This window comes from Natrix helvetica (genome assembly GCF_964273705.1).
Source record: "Natrix helvetica genome assembly, chromosome: 2".
NCBI classification, from domain to species: Eukaryota; Metazoa; Chordata; class Lepidosauria; order Squamata; family Natricidae; genus Natrix; species Natrix helvetica.
The window spans coordinates 10454740-10482566 of NC_138552.1; the positions used below are offsets into that span (position 1 = coordinate 10454740).

Below are 27827 nucleotides of genomic sequence, written 5' to 3' on the forward strand. Positions count from 1 at the left end.
TGGAACGGGCCTGGCGGTGTCCACATGGATGCGTGCACTGCGCGCATGCATCTTAGTGCCTCCGTGACGCTACAGCTGCTCAGCAGAGTGTCGCACAGGCGCTGTATGTGATTGCGCGGAAGCGCCGAAGTCTTAAAAGACTGATAAGGAGCTTGGGCGGGTGCTTTACTTTACTTTACTTTATTCACACTTATAGACCGCCCCCCTCTCCCAAAAGGGACTCGGGGCGGTGTACAGTCAATACATAAAAATACATAGAATACATAAATAGTTAAAAACTTAGCTACTTAGATGGAGGAGGTTAAAAGAACTGTACATTAAAGTAAAGTATTTAAAACACAATCTTTAAAAACCCCTAAAAAATACCCCGAAAGTTGAATTTAAAATGGTTCCCCTAAAATATCAGTTAAAATATATCTGCCAGGAGATGAAAGTTATGGGTGTGCCAGGCCAGCTAATCGAAACAGGTGAGTCTTTAGTTTTTGTCGGAAGGAGCGGAAGTTGGTGGTGGTTCTAATGTCGGGGGGGGGGAGGTCATTCCAGAGGGTTGGGCCCATCACAGAGAAGGCCCTACTCCTAGGTGTCGCCCGTTGGCATTGCCTGGTGGACGGCACCAGGAGAAGTCCCTCCCTGTAAGAGCGGATTGGTCGCAGGGATGTGTGCGGCAGGATGCCCTCTGGAGCACCGTACTGGAACAGTATCCAGTGCTCCCGGCGGGCTCTGGTATGCTTGTACTGGGGCGTACCGCCTGCAAACCCACCACTGTCCTCAACTTACAAACACAATGGAGCCCAAGATTTCTGCTGCTGAGTGAGACATTTGTTAAGTGAGTTTTGCCTTAGTTTATGACCTTTCTTCCCACGGTTGTTAAGGGAATCACTGCAGTTTATTACATTCGTAACATGGTTGTGAAGTGAATCTGGCTTCCCCACGGACTTTGCTTGTCAGAAGGTCCCAAAAGGTAATCACGTGAGCCCAGGACACTGCGACTGTCATAAATATGAGTCGGTTGCCAAGGGTTTGAATTTGAATCACGTGACCATGGGGATGCTGCAACAGTTGTAAACGTGAAAAACGGTCTGATGTCATTTTTTCCAGTGCTGTTGTGACTTTGAACAGTCACTAAGCAACTGCTGTAAGTCGAGGACTTCCTGTATTAAGTGGCTACAATGCAGTGGTGGGTTCCGGATCCCGTTCCAACCGGAGGGCTTAAACCGACCCTACGAGCAAACCGGAAGTCCATTCCCAAAGTTCCTGTTTGCCCATAGGGCAGTGATGGCGAACCTTTTTTGGCTCGCGTGCCACAAGTGGGGGGAGCGCAGGGGGGTCGAGTGTGGGCGTGCCGCACCCATAATGCAACACACGACCCTCCCAGTGTGCTGTTTGCCCATAGGGCAGTGATGGCGAACCTTTTTTGGCTCGCGTGCCACAAGTGGGGGGAGCGCAGGGGGGTCGAGTGTGGGCGTGCCGCACCCATAATGCAACACACGACCCTCCCAGTGTGCATGCGCGCACAACGCGCGAACCCCCCCATTTTTACATGTTTTTTTTGCCCTCCCCAGGCTCCAGGGGCTTTATAGCAGCCTGGGGAGGGCGAAAAGAGTCACTTCCAGTTTGCTCGGAGGGTGGTTTTAAGCATTCCGAAGGCTTCAGGGACCGCCCGAGGGCCTCTGGGGAGGCTCTTTTCGCCCTCCCCAGGCTGCTATAAAGCCTCTGGAGCCTGGGGAAGGCGAAAAATAGCTTTTAAAAAGGTGACCTCAGCTGGCCAGCGTGCGCATGCGCGGTGGCCAGCTGACAGGGCAGCGCCTCGCGTGCCCTAACAAATGGCTCCGCGTGCCACTTGTGGCACGCGTGCCATAGGTTCGCCATCACGGCCATAGGGCCTTTTTTTGCGCTCCGGAGGCTTCAGGGAAGCTCCTGAAGCCTCCCGGGGGGCTCCGGATTTGGGGGGGGGCTCTTTTCGCCCTCCCCAGGCTCCTATAAAGCCTCTGGAGCCTGGGGAGGATGAAAAATGGCTTTAAAAAAGGCTGAACTCAGTTGGCCAGCGGGCGCATAGACTTTTAGTTGGCCGGTTGCTTAGGGACTGTTCAATATTACTATGCCCACCCACCCCCTGGATATTTACAACCCAATTTCAAAGTTCTCACAACTGGAACATCCGCCTCCCAATCCACTCAACAACATGGTTGCATTTATGGCCATTTGCAGCATCCCATGACTGTGATTTATATTTTAACTGAAAACAGTCAATTTACTTCCCAAAATGACCTATGATGTTGGCTTAATGGCCATGGCTTCACTTAATGGCCATGGTGATTTGCTTAACAACTGCCACAAAAAGGTTGTAAGTTCAGGTTTGGTCACAGGATGATCCATCCTGACTTACAACTGCAAGGGAAATATCCATTATGGTCGTAAACTGAGGACTATCTGTATTATTACTGTATTTTTTCGAGTACAAGACACACTGGAGTATAAGATGCACCAAGGTTTTGAAGAGGTAAATTTAAAAACAAAAAAAAAAAGGTTTTGCACTCTGCAGACATCCCAAACCCTCTGCACACCTTGTTTTTTTCTGAAAAACAGGGCATGCAGGTAGGTTGACCGGCCTGCAAAGTGCTCCTGGGGGCTGGGCAAAAAAGAGCAAAAAACCCAGCCTGTTTTTTGTGAAAACCGGTCTGTTTTTTGCAAAAAAAAAAAAAGGTCATGCATAGCCTTTTGGAGGTTTATAGAGTGTTCTTGGGGGCTGGGGGGGGAGGCAAAAACGAGCAAAACCTGGCCCATTTTTCACTCATTTCTGCCCTCCCCAGCCCCCAGGAGCATTCTGAAAGCCTCCTAAAGGCAATGCACGGCCATTTTGGTGAAGGGTTGGGGTTTCGGGAGGCAAAAAATGCTGTATTCAGTGTATAAGACGCACCCAGATTTTCAGCTTGTTTTCTGAGGGAAAAAGGTGTGTCTCATACTCCAAAAAATACGGTAACTACAAAAATTAGTCCAGTTGCAATGATTCAAACTTCAGACAACTTCAGACAATTCTATCTGGATGACTGAAAATCTTCATCAACATTTCTGATTCTTCCTCTTAGCAGCTAAAACAGACTAAAAACCTGCCTCCCACCCGGCAAAAAATGGGCTTGATTCCTAGTGATGACATGGTTATGTTAAATGGCCTGTTTTCTGCTCGTTTCTGCCCTCCCCAGCCCTCAGGAGCACTTTGCAGGTCTCCTAAACCCTCTGCAGGTCCATTTTTGCAAAGGGGGCAGGGTTCCGGGAGGTCAAAAATGCTGTATTCCGTGTATAAGATGCACCCAAATTTTCACCCTTTTTTGGGGGGGGGGAGGAAAAAAGTGCGTCTTACACTCTGAAAAATTTGTTATTTTGCTCCGTTTGACACAGAAATCCAAGAAGCTCTAAACTCTTTCAACAGAGATAGACTGTCACAATGTGCTGATGTTCAGCAGTGTATTAATATTTTGGCAGTATGGTTATAATTTGATTTATATTCCTTATCTTATTTTATGCATCTCACCCAACCTCTGAGAGAGGTTCCTTCCCCCCCCCCCCCCCGAGGTCAAACACAACCCTGACGCAGCCCTCAATGAAATCGAGTTTGACACCCCTAAGCTAGACTGAGAGCAAAATGGCAGAGATGAAAATATTTCCAATTATTACAGGTAGTCCTCGACTTACAACAGTTCATTTAGTGACCATTCAAAATGAAAAAAAAGTGACTTATGACCGTTTTTCACAGTTACGACCTTTCCAGCATCCTCGTGATCATGTGATTAAAATCCAGGTGCTGGGCAACTGGTTCACACTTATGACCACTGCAGCATCCCGGGGTCATGTGATCCCCCCTTTTGCAACCTTCTGGCAAGCATGGGGACGCCGGCTTCCCTTAACAGGTTACTAACTTATCTACTGCAGTGATTCCCTTTAGAACTGCGGCAAGAAAGGTTGTAAAAATGCGGCAAAGCTCACTTAACAACAGAAATTTTGGGCTGAATTGTGGTTGAAAATTTGAGGACTATCCGTAGTAGCATTATTATCTCTCTCCGCAGTTTGACCTGTTCTCCAAACACATGGACATAAATAGGTACCTGGTCATTATTTTCAATTACACTATCAATCCTATTTTACTTTTTGATGTGGTAGGGGAAAAAAAAGTATATTTTCATCTATTCCTTTCGGTTTTGGCTGTTAACAGCTCATATCAGAATTCACCTTTCATTCCCTTAGACGTGTAAGCTGGTAGAAACTCAAGGTCACAACAATCTGAGATGAATTTTTTTTTTCTGAAGGAGAAAATTAACTGCAGCCCTTATTAGGCAGCTCAACTGCAGAAGGTTTCATTCTCAAGTTGTATATTATAGCTCTTCCTGTTCACACATTTACTCCCAAATAAGCAACAGATGCGATTTTTATTCCTAGTGAGATCAGCTGCTTTGCATAAGATATGAAAAGGAAGGTCCCTTAACCTGCCGTAGGAAATGAAAAACCTCTTAAATATTGTTCTACTTGGCCAAAATCTTGAAACCATCTTGAAAGGATATTTATCGGGTCTTCCAAAATGTTCACTTCAAAGGCAAACAAAAAATAATTGTTTGTAGTAACTATCAAGCTGCCTCTTTGCTTACATTATCTTTCACTTAAACACTCTCCTGGAGTGTTAGCCGCAACTGTAAAAAAAATTAAAACCGATTTATGAATTTTGATGTAAACACAAATTGGGTTTGGTGCCATTTGTGGTCGATAAAGCCGCTTCACATCATAGTTTGATATTCTGATTTGGCAGCCTCGTGTACTTGTGAGTCTGTTAATCTAAATAAAACTAAAATCAAAATCATGATAACAGGGCGTTTAAAAATTAATTCACTCTCCTGTCATCAGACTAAGGCAGGGGTGTCCAAACTTGGCAACTTTAAGACTTGTGGACTTCAACTCCCAGAAACTCTGCTGGCTGGGGAATTCTGGGAGTTGAAGTCCACAAGTCTTAAAGTTGCCAAGTTTGGACACCCCTGGCCGAAGGAAAGGGCAAAGACTGGTGTTCTGGTGAGATGAATTCCACTAATCCTGGAGAAAAATCCTTCCATATTTATGAGAAGATTTTGTTTCTGGTCATCAAAGCCAAAATAATCTTCTTTTTTATCCTATGCTAGCCGATAACCCAGCATTGCCTGGGTATTTATTTATAAGGGGAAAATGTCCGGAACAAACGTAATTTCTAACGTTGGATTTTACCCCCTATCAGAGGGAGCCCCCTTATAGAATACCGTGAAGCCATTACCATGGCAACTCCACTGTGCTGTACAGCGGAAGCCTTTTTACGTCAGTACAGTAGAAGCCATTTTAAGGCACAACAGGCTGTATCTTAACGGAACACACACAAACCGGGGTGTGTGTGTGTGTGTGTTAGGGATGTCATACCCCTACAGTATTTTTCTCCAGAGAGTAAGTCATTTGTGCACCATGTTTAGCTAAAATTGCTCGAGGCGTTCCAGACTTATGCTGGAACACACACACACACTTTTATATATATAGAAGATTTTTATGAATCTTTGTGGGAAGAAAAGATGTATGCCCTGCATGTGGGCGTAATTAGTTTTTATCTCTGTATAGGGTGACTCAGAATTAAAAAGGGAGTCTGACAAGGATGCATATTACCTTCTTATCTGTTTAATTTATACAGTTATGATGGCAGGTTTTGAAATGATAGCTGGAATCAAAATGGGATGCCCAAACACTGATAATTTAAGCTAGGCAGACAACTGCTGCTTTGCTAGCCAAAAGTAAAGAAAGCGGAGAAGAGTTCACTAAGAAAGTTAAAACTGGAAAATAAAACATCTGGATTAATTGTGAACATTACAAAGAAATGATAATAATAAAAAGCCAAAAAGACCATCGACCAGCATGCTTAGTGGACTTAGAATTCACGGTGGAAAAATGATGGTGATAAAAGGACCTGAGGAAGGCTGAGATAACTCAGCTAACTATTATCAGGAGATCAGAGTAGCGACATAGAAAACTTTAGAAAACAATAGGAAGACTGGAGGCAGTTGGTTTAATGGAGGAAAGAAAGGAATTTCCTGTATCTAAGAGAAAGGAAGGAGGGAATGAGTGACTGGGCTGTGAAGTCCTGAGGGTAACATGTAAGGTGTTGGAAAAAGGTGGGGGCAATCCTGGAACAGAAAAACTAGATTCAAATGTCTATGGAGATTTTCAGTCATCCAGGTCATGGTTGTCCCAGAACAGTGTTTCTCAAACTTGGCGACTTTAAGTCCTGTGGACTTCAACTCCCAGAATCCCCCAGCCAGCTGGGGAATTCTGGGAGTTGAAGTCCACAGGACTTAAAGTCGCCAAGTTTGAGAAACACTGTCCCAGAAGGTGCTTTTTTCAAGAGGCAACTGGACTTTCTTGCTTTCCTTTCTTTCAAGAAGCTGAAGAAATTTCTTGAATGAGAAGAGAAAGATCTTCAGAGAAAAACAAGAAAGTCCAGTTGCTTCTTGAAAAAAAACACCTTTGGGATAGATTCAAATGAGTTTGCATTTTGCAATTGAAGGGTTTTTGTTTTGGGGCAACCTACTTATCCGGTAAGTAGGGCAAAGTCAGAAGACTGTGGACAGACTTGGCCCAGAGAGTCGTCAAGAGTCGGACATGACTGGGTTGATGGGATAACATCATCATCATCATCATGTTAGTGGATTTAATCCTTTAACTTCTGTCTTAAACTGCTATTTTTGAGCACCTTCAACTATGAAACATCATTTGCAAAATAGGGATAACTTGGTTTATAAAAAGACCATTAGCATATTCTTAAATTCTGAAAACATACAGATGCATATACTAAGTAGCATTATAGTTTGATATTGCAATATTATCCACTCTTATGTAAGGATAATTTAATAATTATTATGAGCTGCTGTGGTGCAGTGGCTAGAGTGCAGCATACTTCTGCCGGCTGACTGCAATTTGGCAGTTCGATTCTCATCAGCTCAAGGTCGATTCAGCCTTCCATCCTTCCGATATGGGTAAAATGAGGTCCCAGATTGTTGGGGGCAATAGCCTGAATGTGTAAACCACTTAGAGAGGGCTGCAAAGCACTGTAAAGCGGTATATAAGTCTAAGTGCTATTGCTATTATAAAGATGTCTATGTTTGAAGACACGGCCATACAAGTCATAACTTGTAGTTCATAGCCAGGAACTGAACAAAAAAGAAATACATTTATAGAACTCCATTAATAAAGTTAATGGTGAAAACTACTGGAATCAGAGGAAGATTTTCAAATTCACATAGCATTCTTTCAAGCATTTAAGCAGGAGTTATAGTTATACCAGGTACTAAAATATCTGGCAAATGTTGACTTATGCTCCTGTGCTCTCGTTACACCATGGCTAAGTAGATTTTGAGTGGAAAGTTCCATAATTATTGCAGTTAAAAAAAAACAAAGCACTGGATTCAAATTCAGCTGAATGGAATTTCCTTCACCTAAATCCTGACAAATTTGCAGTTTCGTTTGGTCTAAAATTATCCTTGTTTTTCATCTTTGTTCAGAGTCTACTGACATGCTATAATAAAAATAATTAGAATAACAGAATTGGAAGGTCTTCTCATTCAACCCCTTGCTTGAGCAGGAGATCCTATACCATTTCTGTTGTGGCTCGCCGGCGGCCAGGAGAGCTGTCAGCAGAATCGGACAGTGAGGAGGTTGGGGAGGAACATGGGCCAGTCCTGGAGTCTGCGGAAGGCTCTGATGAGGGCTCTGTCGGAGGCAGAGATAGGGCTAGGGCTGTCTGACAGTTATCAGCTGCCTTCAGAGTCAGACATCAGTGAGGCAGATGAACAGCTGGAGCCTGTTCCCAGTGTGGACATGCGAAGAGTTGCCAGACTAAGGGAACAGCTAAAGAACAGCGGTCGACTTGGGAGTAAGGCCAGATGATGAATGGCCCCTCCCAAAGGAAATAAAAGAAGAGCGAAAGGGAAGTGGAATTTGCAGGAGACAATTAGTTTGCTTAATTGGTTCCTGACTCTCCGAGACTCTTTGCCAAGTTCTGCAGATATCGGCCTGTCAGCTCTCCAAGCCAGCTAAGGTCTGTGACTGTAAATCTTCCCTTGAAAGACTTTGCTGTATGTGAATGAGCAGAATTCACAGTAAATTAATAAAAGGGTTCTTTGCCGGAACAAGGAGTTTGTTTCATGCTTCATAGGAAGCCTCATGAAGAACAATTTCAGACAAAGGGTTATCCAACATCTTCTTAAAAACCTCAATTGATGGAGCATTCATAACTTCTGGAGGCAGGTCGTTGCACTGGTTAATTGTCCTCACTGTTTGGAAATTTCTCCTTAGTTCTAGGTTGCTTCTCTCCTGGATGACTCTCCATCCATTGCTTCTTGTCCTGCCTTCAGGTGCTTTGGAAAACACGTTGACTCCCTCTTCCTCTTTGTGGCAGCCCCTCAAATATTGGAAGACTATTATCATGTCTGTCCTAGTCCTTCTTTTCACTAGCCTAGACGTACCCAATTCCTGCAACCGTTCTTCATATGCTTTAGCCTCTATCAATTTCTATCTATAATCTATCTATAATCCTCAATCTCTCACTGCTTTTCTTCCCAGCAAACTCTTCAAAGTCAGGTAATGTTCTTTCATTATAATACAGAAACATTCTTCAGGGCTGCCCAAGTCAGACAAAGAATCGAAGGCCATGGATTAAACCTGTGTTGCATTGCACACCAATGCCGTGACCTGCATACTTGCCCCAAACTAGCAATACATGAGGCACATTTACTTGATGATGTCATCACATACGTTGTCAATTTGATAGCATTGCAGTTTGCTGTGAATGCCCCTGTAAAGAATTACAGCTATTCTCACAAGATGCCAATTCTGTTATAATGAAGCATGATCAAAACACAATTAAGACTATTTTTAGACTGTATTAAGGGGTTACCAGTGCAGGAACTAACTGCTAATCTTCTATCATAAATCAGAAAAGTCTCTTTCTATGATGTTAAGAGTTTGGATCTTGAAAACAGACCAGGAAATAAAGCTAGGAAATAAGATATCTGATAACAATCTTAAGCTCTCTAGAAGGAAACGATAGCTCCAGCTGATGAAAGCCACTAAGGGATCCAAGAAACTCAGTAGGAACGCATTTTCTCCATTTATTCCTCCGCACAGGTTATTCGTTAAGGTGCTTGGTGGCTCAAACCCAGGTACAAAGCAAAGATGGAGAGAAATAATCAGTGTCATCCCCAAAATGTCATCATAACTTCAAAAATGTCATAAAAAAGCACAGCAAAGAATGTTCTTTCTGTGCCAACTCAGAAAGTTCAAACTGTCCAAAGAGCTGCTGATACAGTTTTACAGAGGAATTATTGAGTCTCTCATCTGCACCTCCATAACTGACACAGACTTCAACGGATAATTAAAACTGCAGAAAAAACAATTGCTACCAATCTGCCTTCCACTGAGGACCTGTATACTGAAGGAGTCAAAAAGAGGGCTGTGAAAATATTTACAGACCCCTCACATCCTGGACATAAATTGTTCCAACTTCTACCCTCAAAATGACGCTATAGGGCACTGCACACCAGAATAACTAGACACAAGGACAGTTTTTTCCCAAATGCCATCACTCTGCTAAACAAATAATTCCATCAACACTGTCATATTACCTACTAAGACTATATTACTATTCTTCTTCTCTTCCTTTCTAGTAACTCTCTCTTCCCACTTATGACTATAACCATGTTGCTTGTATCTTTAAAATTTATATTGTTTTGTTTGTTTCCTAGTATAATTTGATTGTTTATTAGTAACCTATAACTATCTCTAAGTATTGTGTCTTAGGATTCTTGATGAGTGTATTCTATTTTATTTTTCTTTATGTACACTGAGAGCATATGCACCAAAGGCAAATTCCTTGTGTGTCCAATGACACTTGGCCAATAGAGAATCCTGTTCTACATTATTCTAAAAAAACCAAAACTGCTTGAAGTTGAAAAATTTCATCATGGTTACCCCTCTTTCAGTACCATAATGAACATCCCTTAGGGCAAAAGATCAAACTGAGATATTCTTTGCTAGTTTAGCCAGTACAAATAAAATAGCAATAGCCCTTAGACTTATATCAGGGGTGTCCAAACTTGGGAACTTTAAGACTTGTGGACTTCAACTCCCAGAATTCCCCAGCCAGCATGTTTGGACACCCCTGACTTATATACTGCTTCACAGTGCTTTACAACCCTCTCTAAGCGGTTTACAGAGTCAGCCTATTGCCCCCAACAATTTGGGTCCTCATTTTACCCACCTCCGAAGGATGGAAGGCTGAGTCAACCTTGAGCAGGTCAGAATCGAACTGCTGAACTGCAGTCAGCAGAAATAGCTTGCAATACTGGATTCGAACAACTGCGCCACTGTGGCGCTTCATTTATACAAAGATATGTCACATCATGTTTTCTTTCATAATTCTGTTTTCTTTCATAATCTTTCATAATCTAAGACTCTCTTTCGATTACAAAAAGACAGTGGTCAAGAAATTAAATACCCCTGTATCATATACATGCAAGAGGCATTAAAGCGGTTTTTAAGACCCAGTTATTCAAATATCCGTGCTGTTTATCAGCAATCCTGGAATATAAAAGCACAAGTGGCCCTTGTTTTTCTCTCTACAGATAGCCCTCGACTTACGACCACAACTGAGCCCAAAATTTCTGTTGTTAAGTGAGACATTCGTTAAGTGAGTTTTGCCCCATTTTATGACCTTCCTTGCCACAGTTGTTAAGTGAATCACTGCAGTCGATAAGTTAGCCACACTAACTGTTAGTGTGAAGTGAAGTTACTGTTAAGTGAATCCGGCTTCCCCTTTGATTTTGCTTCTCCAAAGGTTGCAAGAGGGGATTGCGTGACCGTGGGACGCAGCAACGGTCGTAAGTACGAACCAGTGGCCAAGCCTCTGAATTTCGATCACATGATCGTGGGAATGCTACAAATGTTGTAAAAGTGAAAAACGGTCCTTTCGCCCCCCCCCCCAGCGCCATTGTAACTTTGGCCACTAAATGAACTGCTGTAAGGTGAGGACGACCCGTGTTCCAATGTTTCTCAACAGCTGTGTGGACTTCAACTCCCAGAATTCCCCAGCCAGCCTTGATGCCACAAAGGTTGAGAAAACAGTGCTCTATTCAGATGCCAGGCAGAAGCGACGGCTTCGGCCTGTGGTTTTCCTGAGAAAACGTAACACAGCACTCTACAAAACTATATAAACACGAGAAAGACTTGCTGCCGAAGTGGCAATGCTAAAAGAAACAAATAACCGATTTGAGAGCTCAGAGTAAGCCAAGTGGGAACAAACATCCTGAAGAGATTTCTAGAGACTAAGCAAATAGATTTGCAGAGCCCAGTGGAAGGCAGTAGGGACTGGCGGATTTCCTGCACCGTGTTATAATGTGATTTTCCACGATTTTAGTCAACACGATATACGTACTGTGGTTTGCAAACTCTGCCTTTCTAGCTTTAATGCAATGAGGGTAGCCAGCCGCAGCGGCCTGTTCAAAACAGCACAGTTGAAATACAGGTAATCCTGGGTTTACGGACGGTTGCTTAGCAACCATCAGAAATTAGGATGGATCTCCCTGGGAATACTTATGATCACGGCTATGATGATTGACAGCCTCCCTCCACACACACACAGTCATGTGACCGGTTTTTAGACACCAGGCAAATGGCTGTTTGCTATATCCTGGGGTCATTTGACTGTATTTTACAACGTTTTTGCAAAGAAAAAAAAAGAGCATTGATTCCCGGTTTTCAGAAATCACTCGCCCGTTGCGAAGCATTAGTTCATTTAACTAAATTTTAAAAATTAGGTTTTAAAGTTGGGTGGACCATGTTGTAGGTGACCCAATTTATGACCATCATGAATTACAGTGGGGTAGGCCAGTGATGGTGAACCTTTTCAGCACTGAGTGCCCAAACTGGAACGTGCATGCAAGTATGCGCTCCAGAGCACTGGAAACCCAAAGACCAGCTGTCCGGCATGCGCCTGCCTGTTTTCTGGCCATTTTCAAGCCGTATTTCAGGCCAATTTTGGGGCTGTTTTCAGGGCCCAAAACAGCCCAAAAAACCGCCAGAAAATAGCCCCCAAAACGGGCTGTAGTTTGGGCGTTTTTCGGGCCCTTTTCAGGCTGTTTTCTGGTGCTCCAGTGCCCGCGAAGACCAGCTGATGATGGCGCAGGTGCCCACAGAGAGGGTGCGTGCAGCAGTGTGTTCCGGATCTTAGTGCCTCCGCGACGCTCCAGCTGCTCAGCGGAGCATCGTGCAGGTGCTGTACGCGCAGTGCGCGGAAGCGCCGAAGACTTAAAAGTTCGATAAGTAGCTCGGGCGGGCGGGTGGGCCCTCCGGAGCACCGTACCAGAGCGGTATCTGGTGCTGTGGGCTGGCTCCAGTACACCCGTACCTGGGCTTCCCGCCTGCAACCCAACATTGCACGCATGCCATAGGTTCGGGTAGGCCGTAACTCAAGGATTTCTCATGTACTGTCAGTGAACCTAATTGGGTTAAAGAGTATCCTAAGTTTCAAGAGAGAGTGGGGGGAGAAGGGAGGGAGGGAGAGAGAGAGGGAGGGAGAGCGAGCAGCAAGGGCTGGCATCCAAGCATTCTAAATTGCAAATAGATCTGTGGTCATAAGTGTTTTGTTGATGACAGGTTGAGCCCGAAGGAGGGGTCAAATGCGTCATCAGTCTCAAGTCCCTTTGTGCCCACAAGCACTCTCAGTCCAGCCCACCTTAAATTCTGTTGACTCTTATCTATTGCCAACTTAGTAGTTCAAATTCCTGTAGAGAGATTTAGCATATAATAAACCTATATATTGGTCTGAACTGCCTGGACTCCTGATTTCCTTCTCTTGAAAGTCCTCAGACCAACAGGCAGAGCCAGGTCTCCAAATCCTTGCAGAAGGATTGGAGGGTGGGGGCAAATCTCACCTGGAGGGGAGGGGGGAGGCAGGATGGATAGGATAGATTATCTAGTTTTTTTTTAATTGTGTAGGTGAGATTTCCTAGATCAGTGATGGCGAAACTTTTTGCCACCAAGTGCCCAAACCAGAATGCGCATGTGCGCGCAGGCATGCACCGGAGCCCCAGATGCTCGAAGGCCAGCTGGCCGGTGCGCATGTGCATGCCAGCCAGCTGAACTTTGCATGTGCTGGAGCGCTGGAAACCGGAAGACTTGGTGGCTGGTATGCGCATGCGCGCCAGCCACCTGGTCTTCAAGCTTCTGGTGCGCACGCTCATTCGGTTTGGGCACTCGGTGCAGAAGAGCAGCTGGCCACAGGTTCACCATCGAGGACGCAGTGATATTCAAGCAATGGACTAAAGGAACTCTGAATGTTTGGGGTTCCATGTTAAGAAGATTAATTGTTCAAACAAGTTGTACTAAATTCTCCGAGTTCGGAGTCATACGGACACCCTTGCATTGGCACACGGCAACAGGTGCACCATGCAGGTCTAGTGAGGAATTGAATGTGTAGAAAATAATTGTGCACATTGCCTGGTCTTCCCAAAGCTGATTTACAGGGAAGAATTTCCTCCGCTGGCAAATCAGGTGAAGAAAATTCCTCAAAAACATTGCATTTTTAAACATTGAGAAGGGATATCATGCAGCTTCATCAATCCACATAAAATACTTCTCATAATTGCAAATAACTGCTATGATAGAGCCCTCTTTTCCTAGGCATCTGTGTAACAATCCCACTTATTCCACGTAACTCAATAGTATATTCATTGATTCAATACTGAGTAGGCATCTCTTTTTCCAACACGTTACCCACGCCTTGCTTTTTCTCAGGGTAAGCACTATTAGTGTTTGCCATCCATACCATCCGTAAACATTTACTCTAGACTCCGTGAAGCTGAACAGAACCCCTGGGTCAATATTTAAATTTAGGGATTGGAGGTAAGGGGTCTCTTTCCGGCAGAACTTGGAAACAAAACTTAGGGGAATCGTTCTGTACAAGACTTGCATTTTACCTGATGATTCTCTGTGCGGCATACTGATGAAGGGAGCGGAACTGCGCGGACATGTTGGCCAGAGCTGCCAAGCAATTTGTATGAAGGTATTTGTCCTGTTTGAGATGAGACCAGAGGGGGGGGAGGGGAAGAGGGGGAGAAATATACACACACATCAGATTATCCTTCCTGTACACTGCAAGGCCTGTTGAAAGGAAATAATTCCCTAGTCTTTTTCTGTTTACTGGAGGCAGAGTTGAAATAAAAACAAGCCAAGGCTGTGTTCTGATTCGAGGGCTAAGTCTCACTGATAGCTTAAGTCAGGGGTGTCTAACTGAAGGCCCGTGGGACGAATCCGGCCCGCAGGGTGCTTAGACCTGGCCTGTGGGCTCAGCCTGGAAACAGCGGAGGATTGACCTGCAGTGCCTCTGCCAGCGAAAACGGAGCTCGGGAGGACTATGTGCAGCGGGCTCCATTTTCGGCTATGACAGTCTCTTGCAGCCCTCTGCCAGTGAAAATGGAGCTTGGGAGGACTATGTGCAGTGCTCCGGGGTGCCGTTTTTGGCCGCGAAGGCATCCTGCAGCCCTCTGCCAGTGAAAACGGAGTTTGGGAGGACTATGTGCAGCGCTCCAGGGCGCCGTTTTTGGCTGTGAAGGTATCCTGCAGCCCTCTGCCAGTGAAAATGGAGCTTGGACCACGTGCAATCCTCCCGGGCTCCCTTTCGGCCACGATGGCCTCCTGCAGCCCTCTGCCAGGGAAAACTGAGCCCATTACTGGCAGACGGCTGCAGGAGGCCATCGTGGCCAAAAACGGAGCCACATTGAGTGATGTCGAACTACTTTCCCCTCCGCCCCCGCCCGGAAGTCAAACACAATCCTGATGCAGCCCTCAATGAAATTGAGTTGGACACCACTGGCTTAAGTCATCCTAGCTCAGTAGTTGATGTCCACGGGTCATATAGAGGCCACCCCTGCTCTAGAGTAATACAACACTGGGGTTTCATTTCAGATCTCTTTCCTTCTTAGCGCTTTAAAAAGAGAAAATTCCACAGGCTTTTAGTGTTGTTTTGTTAGGTACTTGGGTTGGTTGTGTAGAAAACAAAATATCTATTTACTTGAAATAAATTCCAACTTCATGTTGTGACCTGCCAGCGGCCTGCGAAGCTCACAGCAGAGCTGGACAGTGAGGAAATTGGGGAGGAACATGGGAAAGTCCTGGATTCTGGGGAAAGCTCGGATGAGGTCTCTGCGTCGGAGGCAGAGAGGGGGCCAGGGCCATCTGGGAGTTATATGCTGCCTCTGGAGCCTCCAGAGTCGGATAGCAGTGAGGCAGAGAAACAGGCTCCTCCTGTTCCCAGTGCGCGCATGCGCAGACCTGCCAGAAGGCAAGGAATTAGTTAAAACAGAAGGGACCACTCGGGAGTAAGGTTTGGAGGTGATTGGCCCCTCCCATAGGACATAAAGAAGGAGCAAAGGCACATGAGCTTTTGCAGGAAGCAACTTGGTTCATGCTGTTCAGTTTACCTTCTGAAGCTCCGTTTTGACTCTTTGCTTCATGTGGCCTTGCCAAGCTAATTGCCAATTAAGTCTTTGGCAGCGTTTTCAAAGAAGACAAAGGTGGATGCTTATCAGCCTTATCCTGAAAAACTTTGGCAGCATGCTGTAGAACTCCTTACTACTATTTGGGACTATAATTCACAGCCTTTGTAATAAAAAGAGGGTTTTGGACCTAATTGTGTGCTTTTTATTGTATCAGGAAGCTTAGGTCAGAACACTTCCAAACTTACCCTCGTTCTTGTCATGTTGTACTGAATGGTCCTTATCACGACAAGAATCAGAAGACTCCCCAGTGAAATTTCTGTTAGCACCCGTTCTGAGTACCAAGTAATGTTTTTCAATATCTGGAGAGAGAGAGAGAGAGAGGAACACAGCGTATTAACCTTGACAAGCGAATGTCACACTCTCCATTCAGACTCTATTTCCCAAGGTAGAGAAGTGATGAAGAAAACCTCCGGCATGATCCATATGCCAATGTAAAATATTTACAATATTTTTTAAAAAAAAAAACATCGTCTTTAAAGACGTTGAGGCCTGACCGTCACCGAAACTCCTCCCGCAGAGAAGAACTGTAAAGAAAAGCATGACTGTGTTGGTTGTTTAACGGAACGATTTGAGTAAGAGTTAATCTAATTGTGTTATATGCTGTAATTGGAAGGCCAGCCGTAGCTGGGCAAAGGCAAACTAACCACAGCTTCCATTTTCCTACTCGGAGTCTAGGGGGATCCCTAAATGGTACATCTGCTTATGTACCACTGCAGCTAACAGAGAACAAAATGACCTGTGGAAAACAGTCACACCTTCTTGGGATTCAATTTTCCACTTGTTTCTCCATATCTTTATAGCCTCCGGGCACTTAAAAGACCAAGTTTTTTAAAATATCTTTGGCTTGAGCCCAAAGAAGTATATCTGAGAATATCCTCACCCCAAATAGATGATGCCGCTTAGCAGATTCACATAGACATTGAAAAGCATGAAGGAGAGAGAGGGAGAGAGAGAGGAAGGGGGAGAGAGGGGGGGGAAGGAGGGAAAGTTTGAAAGAGGGGAGAGAGGGAGGGAGAGGGAGAAAAGGAGGTCGAGAGTGGGAGAGACAGGGGGAGAGGAAAAAAGAGGGAGAGGAGGAGGCAGGGGTGGTATAAACTTACCTTCCCTACCAATTCGCAAATGTGAGCACGTGCGGGCTTTGTTCACACGCACCACCGCCACACATGCACAGATCCTTCCGCGCATGCACTTTGGGCGGAAAAAGGTCCTAAATGGGATGCCACAGAGCCGGGTACGGGTGGATGGAGCCACCTGCAATTTCCGCTACCGGTTTGGGCGATCCAGTCTGAACTGGTAGAATACCATCTCTGGAGGGAGGGAAGGAAAGAGAGAGAGAAGGCGGGAAAGAGAGATGGAGGGAGGGAGGAGGGCGAAAGGGGGGAGGGAGTGAAAGAGGGAGGGAGGAAGAGAGGGAGGGAGGTTGGGAGTGGGAGAGAGGTGGGAGAGGGAGAAAGAGGGAGGGAGAGAGGGAGGGAAGGCTGAAAGGGGGGGAAAGAGAGAGGGAGGGAGGGAGGGAGAGAGAGGGAAGGAGAGATGGAGGGAGAAACTCCACCTCTAGGGAGCAAAAAAACAGGCCAGCCGATCGCGACTGGACTCACTCAGGATGAGCTGGAACTATAGTAATACTTGGGGGCAAAGGTGCTCGTAGGACTTGGTGCCATTGGGATACCGCTAGGTCAGTGAGTGGAGCTCAGGGGGGGTGTTGCCGGGTGGCTGCTCGTGAGCGTGGTCACCTCATGGCTGCTGTGTTGCGCTGCTGCGACAGCTGTTCACCCCTGAGGCTGTGCCTGGCTCTTTGGGAGCCTGCTCGCAAGACAGCAGCCGGCCGGCAACCCCAAAATGATAACCCCCCTCGATAATAAGGCCCAGGCCATATTTTGGGGGGCAAAAGAAAATAAAGCCCTGTCTTATTTTCGGGGAAACATGGTACCATTCATACTTGGATCTCAGACACCTCTGGGGCTTGGGGGGAGGGGCTTCAATTTCTCTGCCGTCTCCGCCCTTCCTTTTAGCCTCCACCAATCCTCTCTCATCCCCAGAGACACAGATTAATTCCAAGTCCCAAAAGACACCCTAACAAACAACTCCGAAGATACACAACCAGCACATATTTGCTTTACGTGCAAGAGTTACAGGAAAATTACTGTAAAGGAAAAGCCAGTTCGCTCTCGCATGGCATGCTTTCGTTTACTATCCGACTGTAAATCACCAAGAGATTCTGCGTTCATTGAGCAAGAGGGTACAAGCGGGAATCCTCAACAGTTAAAACTCTTAATGTGTGTTTAATTAAACATTTGACTAACTCTGGTTAATCCATCCTGAATGTGCGCTTAACGGATGAGCATCAGAAATGTCCTGTTCTCAAGCCTTTTCAAGAATGCGAGACGCTAGATTAATGAATCACCAGCTCACGATAAGCTACCTGATTCAGCTCACACACAATGTCTGTGGCCTACCCCTCCCTTCCCTTAAAATACTTGAGCAGGGAAGGATGTAGCATTTGCTTTCCAACTTAGTTAAAATAATTCTGGAAAGATAAGCAAAGGAGGAAGAGTTGATAATCTTATGGAAGATAGGATAATTATATTAGCGTGTTTGCCCGAAAATAAGACTCACCCAGAAAATAAGCCCTAGCCCTAGGGTGGTTGTAATATAAGCCCTACCCCAAAATTAAGCCCCAGTTAAGCTTGTCAGCAATACAGGACACATTTAGTACAATATTTCCCTGAAAATAAGACCTAAGCAGAAAATAAGCCCTGGTGCGTTAATCCAAGACCCAGTCTTATTTTCAGGGAAACCTGGGTATGTTCATCTCAGATCATCAATGTGCTTTTAAGGATGAGTGCTATTTTTACTCAGCCACTATTGTCAAAGTACAGGTAATCCTCACAATACAACAGTTCTTTTAGTAACTGTTCAAAATTACAAAGACATCCTGTTGTGGCCCAGCAGGATCCGGTTGAGCTGCTGATGGACTCGGATAGCGAAGGATCATTTGAGTCTGCCCTGGATGATGTGGAGGACCCTGTGCAGGGTTCAGACTCAGAGCAGGGACCAGAGAAGCTGGTTGGCCACCAGGAGGCGCCTGAGGCATGGAGCAGTGGGGAGGATCAAAGGCAGTTTGTCCCTGATGCTAGATTGAGAAGGGCTGAGAAACGGAAGCAGCAACTCCGTAGGCAGATTCACAGAAGATGATTAAGAACAGGTGGTTGTGGATTGGCCCCTCCCAAGAGAGATTATAGGTGAGGCGTTGGGAGGGGACATTTGCAGGAAACAACCGTTCGAATTAGTAGTTAAGAAAATCTACCTGTGTATTCTAGCCGTGTCTGTTCGTTTGGACTATCTGTGTTGCTTCATTTGAATTATCTGGGTTGCTCTATTGAATGTGAGTTGTCTGGGCCCTCAGCCAAAGGATTCGTTATCTCAGTAATTAAACAGTGGCAAACAGCCAAGCCTGTGCTCTGGTTTATTCACAGGTGTGGGGTGGTGGTGGTCAGAACACATCCCCATAGTCATGTGATTAAAATTCGGATGCAACTGGCCTGTACTTATGATGGTTACAATGTCCCGGGATCATGTGATCACCTTTTGGGACCTTCTGACAAGCAAAATCAATGGGGAAGCCAGCTTCACTTAACAACCTGTTACGATTCACCTGCCAACTGTGGCAGGAAAGGGCATAAAATGGGGCAAAACTTACTTAATGACTGTCTGGTTTAGGAATGGAAATTTGGGGCTCAATTGTGGTTGCAAGTCAAGGATTACCCATAATCAGTGATTTGTGAAATGGCACCTACCAAAATTAATCTAACCTCTCAAATCAATAAATGGGGGGGGGGGTTGTGAAGCCAGAAAAGGAAACTACATTCAAGGACTCTTCACAGGCAACAAAATAGAGGGACGTGCAACAAAAGGGAGAATGGAAAATCCAGCCTGAATAATGGATTATTTTTATTTTTCCTCTTTTTGACCACAAGACAAAAGCTGATCCTGTCCAAAGCTGCTTAAAATAAACAGAGCAGCTTCTAGGGAGGCCTCACTCATTCCTAGTCTTTCCAAAAAAGGGAATTCAAAAAATGGAGCTTACAGACATATACCAAATCTCATCCCAGTATAGTTCCGCTCGTCTGCCTAATGTTTATTCTCTATTCTTCCTTTAAAACAGGTACGATATTGAAGCTGCTGATCATTTTCTGTTCGTTCCCAGTACGAAAAGCACCTACGCAAAATGTTAACAGAGAATCCTTTCGTCTGTTCAATTGTTCCATCTATAAATTCTCATGTCTCACATTTGATTATTTGTAGCCTTCAGTCGGGCGAAATGCTGCATCATTGGGCAATCGTTTTGGAACCAATGAACCTCAAATTGGCCAATTTACAGATTTCATCCAAAATCCAGGCGTCGTGACTCCCAGAGGATTGAAATGTGGCAAAGTAGTGGCTGCTTTCAGTGCTGCTACACCTCTGTGGTCATGTGATCATCATGTCCGACACCCCAGTGGTGGGTTCCTACTGATTCGGACCGGTTTGGCTGAACCGGTAGTGGTTTGGCGGCCTGGGTTGCTGGAACCGGCACAGACCCAGGCCTGCCACACCCCCAAACCGGTTCTCCGGGCGCTGCCTTAGGCATCGCCATCTTGTTTTTCAGTTCTGCACATGCGCAGAACAATTTTAATTGAATTGCACATGCGCGCGCAGCGCACACCCGAGCAAAGCATGCACAAACAAAGCGTGCATGAGCAAAGTGGGCAGTAGTGCCTGCCGGAACCCACCCCTGCAACGCCACCTGCCAGCTTCCTATAACGAAACTCAATAGGGAAGCCATCAGGAAGTCGAAGGTCACGCTTTTTTGCCTCCCTGTGCTTGTTCGTTTTCTCTGCTTAAGTAAGGAAATATTTCTGAAACAATGACCCAAGAAGTCACAGGTTGTCTAGTTAAACAATAAAAGCAGAATACATGGGCTAGAATATAGCAATAGCCCTTAGACTTATATACCGCTTCGCAGTGCTTTACAGCCCTCTCTAAGCGGTTTACAGAGTCAGCCTATTGCCCCCAACAATCTGGGTCCTCATTTTACCGACTTCAGAAGGATGGAAGGCTGAGTCAACCTTGAGCCAATCAAGATCGAACTCCTGGCAGTCGGCAGAATTAGCCTGCAATACTGCATTCTAACCACTACGCCACCAACGGCTCTCTATATAAGGACTATGACATTAGTTCCATAAATCCAAAGGTTTTATAATCAGTAAGATTTTTTTTTTAAAATTGCTCTGGATTAGTGGTATTCATTTCTGTTCTTTTTCCCCTTAGCAATCTTATTATATTGTGATTTGGATGGTATTCTTAGCATTCTACATTTTTCAATTTTATTTCAAAATAAAATAAAAAGAGGGATAGTGGTCTCTAATTCCACCTCAACAAGGTTTTCGACAATCCAACTATAACAGGCCGGTCTTGCATTTAATAAGTGATGCAAAGTTGCCTTTGAAATTAAAATAACGCGAGCTAGTCATGACTAATTTTTTTAGCGGAACAATCAACTTTTTATCGTTGCATCTGCAACTGCAGTCACAACGAAGCGTAGGGCAAAAAAAAAAGCTTGCAAAAATTCTTTACTTTCAATATGTTTTTCATTAATGCCACTTAAAAGTAATGAGTACATCCGAAAAGTATTTGGAATAAAAGCTGCAAGAAGAAAAGTAAATGAGACACCCATTAAAAAAAAGCTGTATTGAGAAAATAAGACATCCAACTCATGCATTTTCATTAAGAAAGGCATTTGCTCATTATTTTGTGTTCAATTAATCATGCATGCCTTCTGAATACACATAACTTACAATTTCATGAATGGATTGATTGAAGCCATCATCTTCAGTAAGGATTAATAAAATTATCAGTGCCATATAAACGTGATGTGAATTCCTCTCTTCAACATGATAAAGAATCTCAAGAATCGGCAAAACCTCAAGAAGGAAAAAAAATGAGATATGAGTGCAAATTAATGTTAGGATTATTGAAAAAAAAAAAAATCTAGACTTTAAAATTCTCCTGATTTTACCTGAAAAGTTAGCCAGTTTGGTCTCGTGGTTAAGGTACCAGGCTAGAAACTACGTGACTTGGAGTTCGAGTCCTGCCTTAGGCATGAAAGATAGCTAGGTGATTTTTTGCCAATCACCAGGCAACTGTGAGTTCTAGTCCCACCTTAGGCATGAAATCAGCTAGGTGACTTTGGGCCAATTTCCAGGGGGCTGGAATTCTAGTTCCGCCTTACGCACAAAAACCAACTGGGTGCGTTTGGGCCAGTCCCTTTCTCTCTGCTCAGCCCACCTCGCAGGGGTTTTGTTGTGGGGAAAATAGGAAGAGGAAGGGGAAGTATACACGTTTGAGTTGTTTATAAAAATAAAAAAGGCAGGATATAAATCAATCAATAAAAAGTAGACACCCCACCCTATTCATTTAATGATTGAGTTGCCAGTCCCAATTGTAGCCGCTAAACGAAGATTACCTGTAATGAACTTAACATTTGCAATTGTTTTTTTTTTTAAAGTAAGTCAGAAAAAGCCAAACTGGCAAAATATAAAGTATGATTCAGTAGACAAGAAATAACCCAACATTTTGTCAAGAAGTTTCACGACAAGGGGGGTGGTTTTATATATATAAATATATATATTTATTTATCAGTACAAATACAACACACACACACACACACACACACACACACACACTAAAGGTCGGCTGGGATGGATTTAAATCATTTTTCTGTTTGAAGTCATGTAGCAAATAAAGGTAGTCCTTGACTTATGACTGGCTGCTTAGCGACCATTCAAAATTATGGCGGATCCCAAAAATGAGACTTACAACCCAATTTGTAAGTTCTGACAACTGCCTCTCCTACGGTCACATGATCACATTCTGGGTGTTCGGAAAACCAGCCCACATTTATGGCTGTTTGCAGCATCCGACAGTCACATGACCACAATTTATGAGGTTTTTTTCCCCCCTGGAAACTGGTATTTACTTCTGGTTTCTGGCAAAAAAACATTAACCCTGGTATTTGCTTGAAGACTGCAAAAAGGATCATCTAATTGGTCATGGGAATGTGGTGACCTGCTTAATGATCCCTACGACTTATGAGTGTAATTCCAGGCTCAATTACGGCTGTAAGTTGAGGACTATGTGTACCAGGCTTGGGTGAACAGCAATAGCTTATAGTAATAGCACTTAGACTTATATATTCTGACCTAGGCATCACAAAATCACGAAGCAGACTCCTTGTTTCAACAAAACCCCTTTTTATTGAGCTAATGTGAATTCCTCTCATTCACATCTATCAAAGTCCCGGCAAACAGTCTTTCAAGGGTGCATTGACAACCACAGACCTTATCAGGCTTGGAGAGCTGCCAGGCTGATACCTTCCAAACGCAAAGCTATACTGTCTGCCTGTGCCTTTACTCCGGAGTCAGCCCGTGTTCCTTAACTGTTCCCTTCTCCTGGCAGCCCTGCGCATGCGCACCTCAGTTGTTCTGCCGCACTGATCTCCAACTCCGAAGGCAGCTGATAACTGGCATACAGCTCTGGCCCCATCTCTGCCTCCGATGCAGAGCCCTCATCAGAGCCTTCCCCAGACTCCAGGACTGGCCCATGTTCCTCCCCAACCTCCTCACTGTCCGATTCTGCCGCCAGCTCCACAACATTATATCCCTCTTCACAGTGCTTTACAGCCTTCTCTAAGTGGTTTACACAATCAGCATCTTTCCTCCAACAATCTGGGTCCTCATTTTACCAACCTCGGAAGGACGGAAGGCTGAGTCAACCTTGACCCAGCAAGCATCGATGCTGGTTACAGGACTAGTTTAGAAGAACATCTTATGGCCGTGACAGTTGCGCCCCTTCCTGGATCGGGATGCCCTGTGCACAGTCACTAACGCCCTTGTCCTTTCTCGCCTGGACTACTGTAATGCTCTCTACATGGGGCTGCCCTTGAAGAGGACCTGGGAGCTTCAGCTGGTCCAGAATGGGGCCGCGCGGGTTGTCATGGGGGTACCTAGGTGCTCCCATGTTACACCCCTTTTAGGCGGCCTGCACTGGTTGCCGGTTGTTTTTTGGGTGCAATTCAAGGTGTTAATTATGATCTTTAATGGCTTAGGACCAGGGTACCTGCGAGACCGCCTACTGCCATCGGTAGCCTCCCACCATCCAGTACGATCCCACAGAGTTGGCCTCCTCAGGGTGCCGTCGGCCAGGCAGTGTCAGCTGGCGACCCCCAGGGGGAGAGCCTTCTCTGTGGGAGCGCCTTCCCTCTGGAATGAGCTGTCCCCGGAGTTTCGCATAATCCCTGACCTCAGGTCCTTCCGGCGTGCCCTAAAAAGTTGGCTTTTTCAGCAAGCCGGCCTGGCGTGAATAGAATAAATTAAATTATTAGTTTTAAATTGTTAATTTTAATTTAATCCTAAATTTGATTTTGTCAATTGAAGGTTATTAGATTTCCTATTTAATCTTTTTAACTTTTGTCATATGTGTTTTTATGTTGTACGCCGCCCTGAGTCCTTTGGGAGAAGGGCGGCATATAAGTCCAATAAAACCAAACCAAACCAACTAGAAAGAGATCTGGAGATTTACATTCCCTATTTCTTTCAAGGTGATTTACACTGCAATCTCCATTCATGTAACCATATAACATAATCCTAACCTGTGAGGTGGCTGGCTTAAAGACCCCAAATGACATTCGATGGCTGAGAAAGGACCAGAGTCTTGATTCCCCCCCCCCCAGTCATAACGCAACTCCTTCACCACTGAACATGCCCAGCATCCTCTAAACTCCCCACCTACCCTAAAACCCATCAGCTGCCACCGTTAGAATAGCTACAATCACTTCATTCACATGTTCAGACAAGCAGCTCCTCTCTAGCGTCTAGTTCTCTCAGCAATTCAGAATCCAACATTTCACAAGTGAGACTTCCTGTTATATTTTTGTACTTGATTAGTTACGCGAAAGGACAAAATATTTACCAGGTTTTCCATATCTGTCCGGGACAACATGTATGTTCGAACATTGCTATTCTGGTGCAAAAGAGTATACAAGAGGAGGGTGGCATGGTCGGAATTCTGTTGCTCACACAACGTGGTGTACAAACTATTAAAATTGATCTGGAAAGCGTGAGGCGTTGGCGAAGACAACGCTGTGCTATCTGGAAGGAAAACAAACAACATCAAATATAGTTTTACAGTAACACGCCATCCGTTTGACTGATGTTTTTCAACTTTTCTTCCCATCTGGTCCCAATTGAACGAAGTTAGCCTTCATGGCGTGACTCAGTAGCCTTCAAAATGCAAACGGACAGGCTTTGGCCTTGCCCAACGGGCTTCGGCCTTGCCCTTCCCAGAGACTCTGTCCATCATCCCAGGGTTTAGGGAGTTATTTCTCATTTATTGGCTCTGCGTTCGTAGGAGGAACTGATATGATTACAGATCGCTTTACGTCAACAGATGGAAGAGTGATTTAAAATACAGAATCTAATCTGTGTTCATCCTATAACCTTCTAAACGGCCAAGAACTGTGTATCTCCCAGTGAAGTTTTACAAGAAGCAGGACTGCCCAGTTTCTGTTATGCCTGGTTAAAGGCTATCGAAGAGTAGAAACTGATAATGCTGATTAGCTGGAATAGCTGATCCAACCTAGAGAAGGCAACTTGTGACTAGAAAGGCCCATGGTCTGTTTCAGGCCAGGGGAGAACTGTGTGTTATCTCTCTGCAAGGATATATTCTCAACTCCCTTAGTTGCGAAACTAAAATGTTCACACGGAGGGCACTGATAGGAGAAATAGAAGTTGGTGGGAGGAAGAGTTCCTGCAACAAATGAGGCTCCTCTGAAAATTGCCCCCTGTTCAACCGTCTCCTACCAGCAGAACTGAATTCCTATTTTGATATCCAGGCAGAGAGAAAAAAAATTAAAAGGGGAAAGGAATTTATGGGGAAAATGAACATGGGAATATGAGAAACAGTCATAGCTGTCAAATGAAACTCATAGCTATGGAAGCAATGTTGAGCCTCCATTGAGGGAGATCCAGATCTTGCCCAGATATAAGAGATAGTGCAACTCTTCCAGAGCAGACAGATTAGGGGTGAAATCCAGCAGGTTCTGACAGGTTCTGGAGAACAGGTAGCGGAAATTTTAAGTAGTTCGGAGAACTGGCAAATGCCACCTCTGGCTGGCCCCAGAGTGGGGTGGGAAAGGAGATTTTGCAATATCCTTCCCCTGGAGTGTGGTGGGAATGGAGATTTTGCAGTATCCGTCCCCTGCTGCGCCCACCAAACCACGCCCATGCCCACTGAACTGGTAGTAAAAAGAATTGAATTTCACCACTGAGACAGATCATAATTTTTTTACATACAGCCAACCAAAGAAGTGTCGTTCACTGAAGGAGTCAGAACAGCTCTTACTTTTTATGATGCTTTCCTTTAACCAAGCCATCGTTTAACTCAAATTGACAAAAATCAGGAGACAGGTGTTATTTCAGGGAAAATTTCCACAGGAAATTGGCACTTTTAAACGGATGCCTACCTTGTGTGTTCTTGAAGGAGACAACGGATTGCTTATAAGGGTTGGGTGTATCTGCAGCATCGGTCAGATTTACTAAGACGAGCAGCAACAACAGACTTTGATTAGCAAGAGGTGAAGACTCTTCCTGTTGAGAAGGCCGCTTGCTTCCTACACCTCCTAGGGTAAAGACTGTCCAGAGGCCAGCTAAATGAAGAGAGAGAGAGAGAAAATATCTGTTTTACACTCTTCAAGTTAATTTACTTTAATATTTGAATGACATTTGACCTTAAATGTAAGTTTCTTAAAAATTAAGAACTGGTAAATTAAAAAAAAAACTTACTGGAAAAAGCCAGCAGCAAACCTCTTTTGGTATCATTGTCAAAATTACATGGATGAGTCTAAGTAGTCACCAGGAATAAAGCTAAACTCAAAGAAAACCTGTTCTATACAAGTTGAGATCAAACATATCACCTCCCCGATATGGATTACTGATCAGTAATAACCAAGAATCAATATGGAATTCACCTGAACATTAGGAGCATATGAACATAAATAAGTAATTAAGTAGGCATGTAACCTACATCCACAAGCAAGTCATTGTATAATGTGAGAATATTACCATGTTTTCTTGAAAATTATTTTCTTTTGACTCCCGAAATAAGCATTTGGCCTTATTTTTTGGGGAGGGGGTTCTTATTATTTTTGAGGTACAGAAGTCAGCGAGCATGGTCACCTTATGGCTGCTGCTGTGTTGCAATATTTTCAGGGAGGGTTTATTTTGGGGGGAGGGTTTATTCTAGCGCATGCGCTCAAAAGCCCAGTTGGGCTTATTATCAGTGGAGGTTTTATTTTTGGGGAAACAGGATATGCCTATAACTTTTAAGCTTTTATTTGGGAGGGGGACCAACAGTTCCAAAGCTAACTCCCAAATTAAATGCCAAATATTGCTTGAATGCATGGCCATTACGAGACTCTTCATTACATAACACAGCTATAAGCTCACTGCCGCCTCCTTAAATTAAGACTCTCAATTTCAAACTGTAAATTTGGAAATGAAGAAAAGAGTTATCATAAATTTATAAGGCCAAAGATGAACATAAAACAACTCTCTGGATGATGCCAAGATTACAGTGTAGATTGTAAAGCCATGTCATCATATCCTATCAGACGCCAAGGTACACTGTTGTTTTTTAGTAACTTCATGGTATATTAAACATATTGGTCAGCCTATCGGTTACATGCTTTTTTCCTGATGTGCAGAAAAGCAAGCCACGCTTTATGAAAGGCAGTAACAGTAACTGAGTGGGAAGAGATCTTGGAGGTCATCTAGTCCAACCACTCTGCTCATGCTGGAGATCTATACAATTTCTGACAAATGGCTTTCCAGTCTCTTCTTAAAAGTCTCCAGTGAGGGGGCACCCACAAATTCTGAACCTATTCCACTGGTTGATTGTTCTGTTAGGAAGTTTCTCCTTAATTCCAGGTTGCTTCTCTCCTTGATTACGTTCCATCCATTGTTTCCTGTTTTGGTGCTTTGAAAAATAAGCTGACCCCCCTCTTCCTTGTGGCAGCCCTTCAAGTATTGGAAGATAGCTGTCATGTCGCTCCTAGTCCATGCAACATTATCATAACCAATGATATATTGGTTGATTATTATAACATAAAACAATGGGTGGAGAAAT

The 27827-nt window shown here is 44.4% G+C and overlaps 1 protein-coding gene across 3 annotated transcripts in view; it reads right to left on the minus strand.

The window, feature by feature from the left end:
- The window catches only part of DYM (dymeclin), a 287865-nt gene that overhangs the window by 114566 nt on the left and 145472 nt on the right, over positions 1-27827 (minus strand). For all 3 annotated transcript variants that reach the window (XM_081942534.1, XM_081942535.1, XM_081942536.1), the window contains exons 9-13: positions 26167-26349; positions 24615-24793; positions 21443-21568; positions 15791-15904; positions 14025-14119 (exon numbers count right to left, since the gene is read on the minus strand). In XM_081942534.1, the coding sequence (XP_081798660.1) occupies positions 14025-14119; positions 15791-15904; positions 21443-21568; positions 24615-24793; positions 26167-26349 (697 nt within the window). The remainder of the gene's footprint in view (positions 1-14024; positions 14120-15790; positions 15905-21442; positions 21569-24614; positions 24794-26166; positions 26350-27827) is intronic.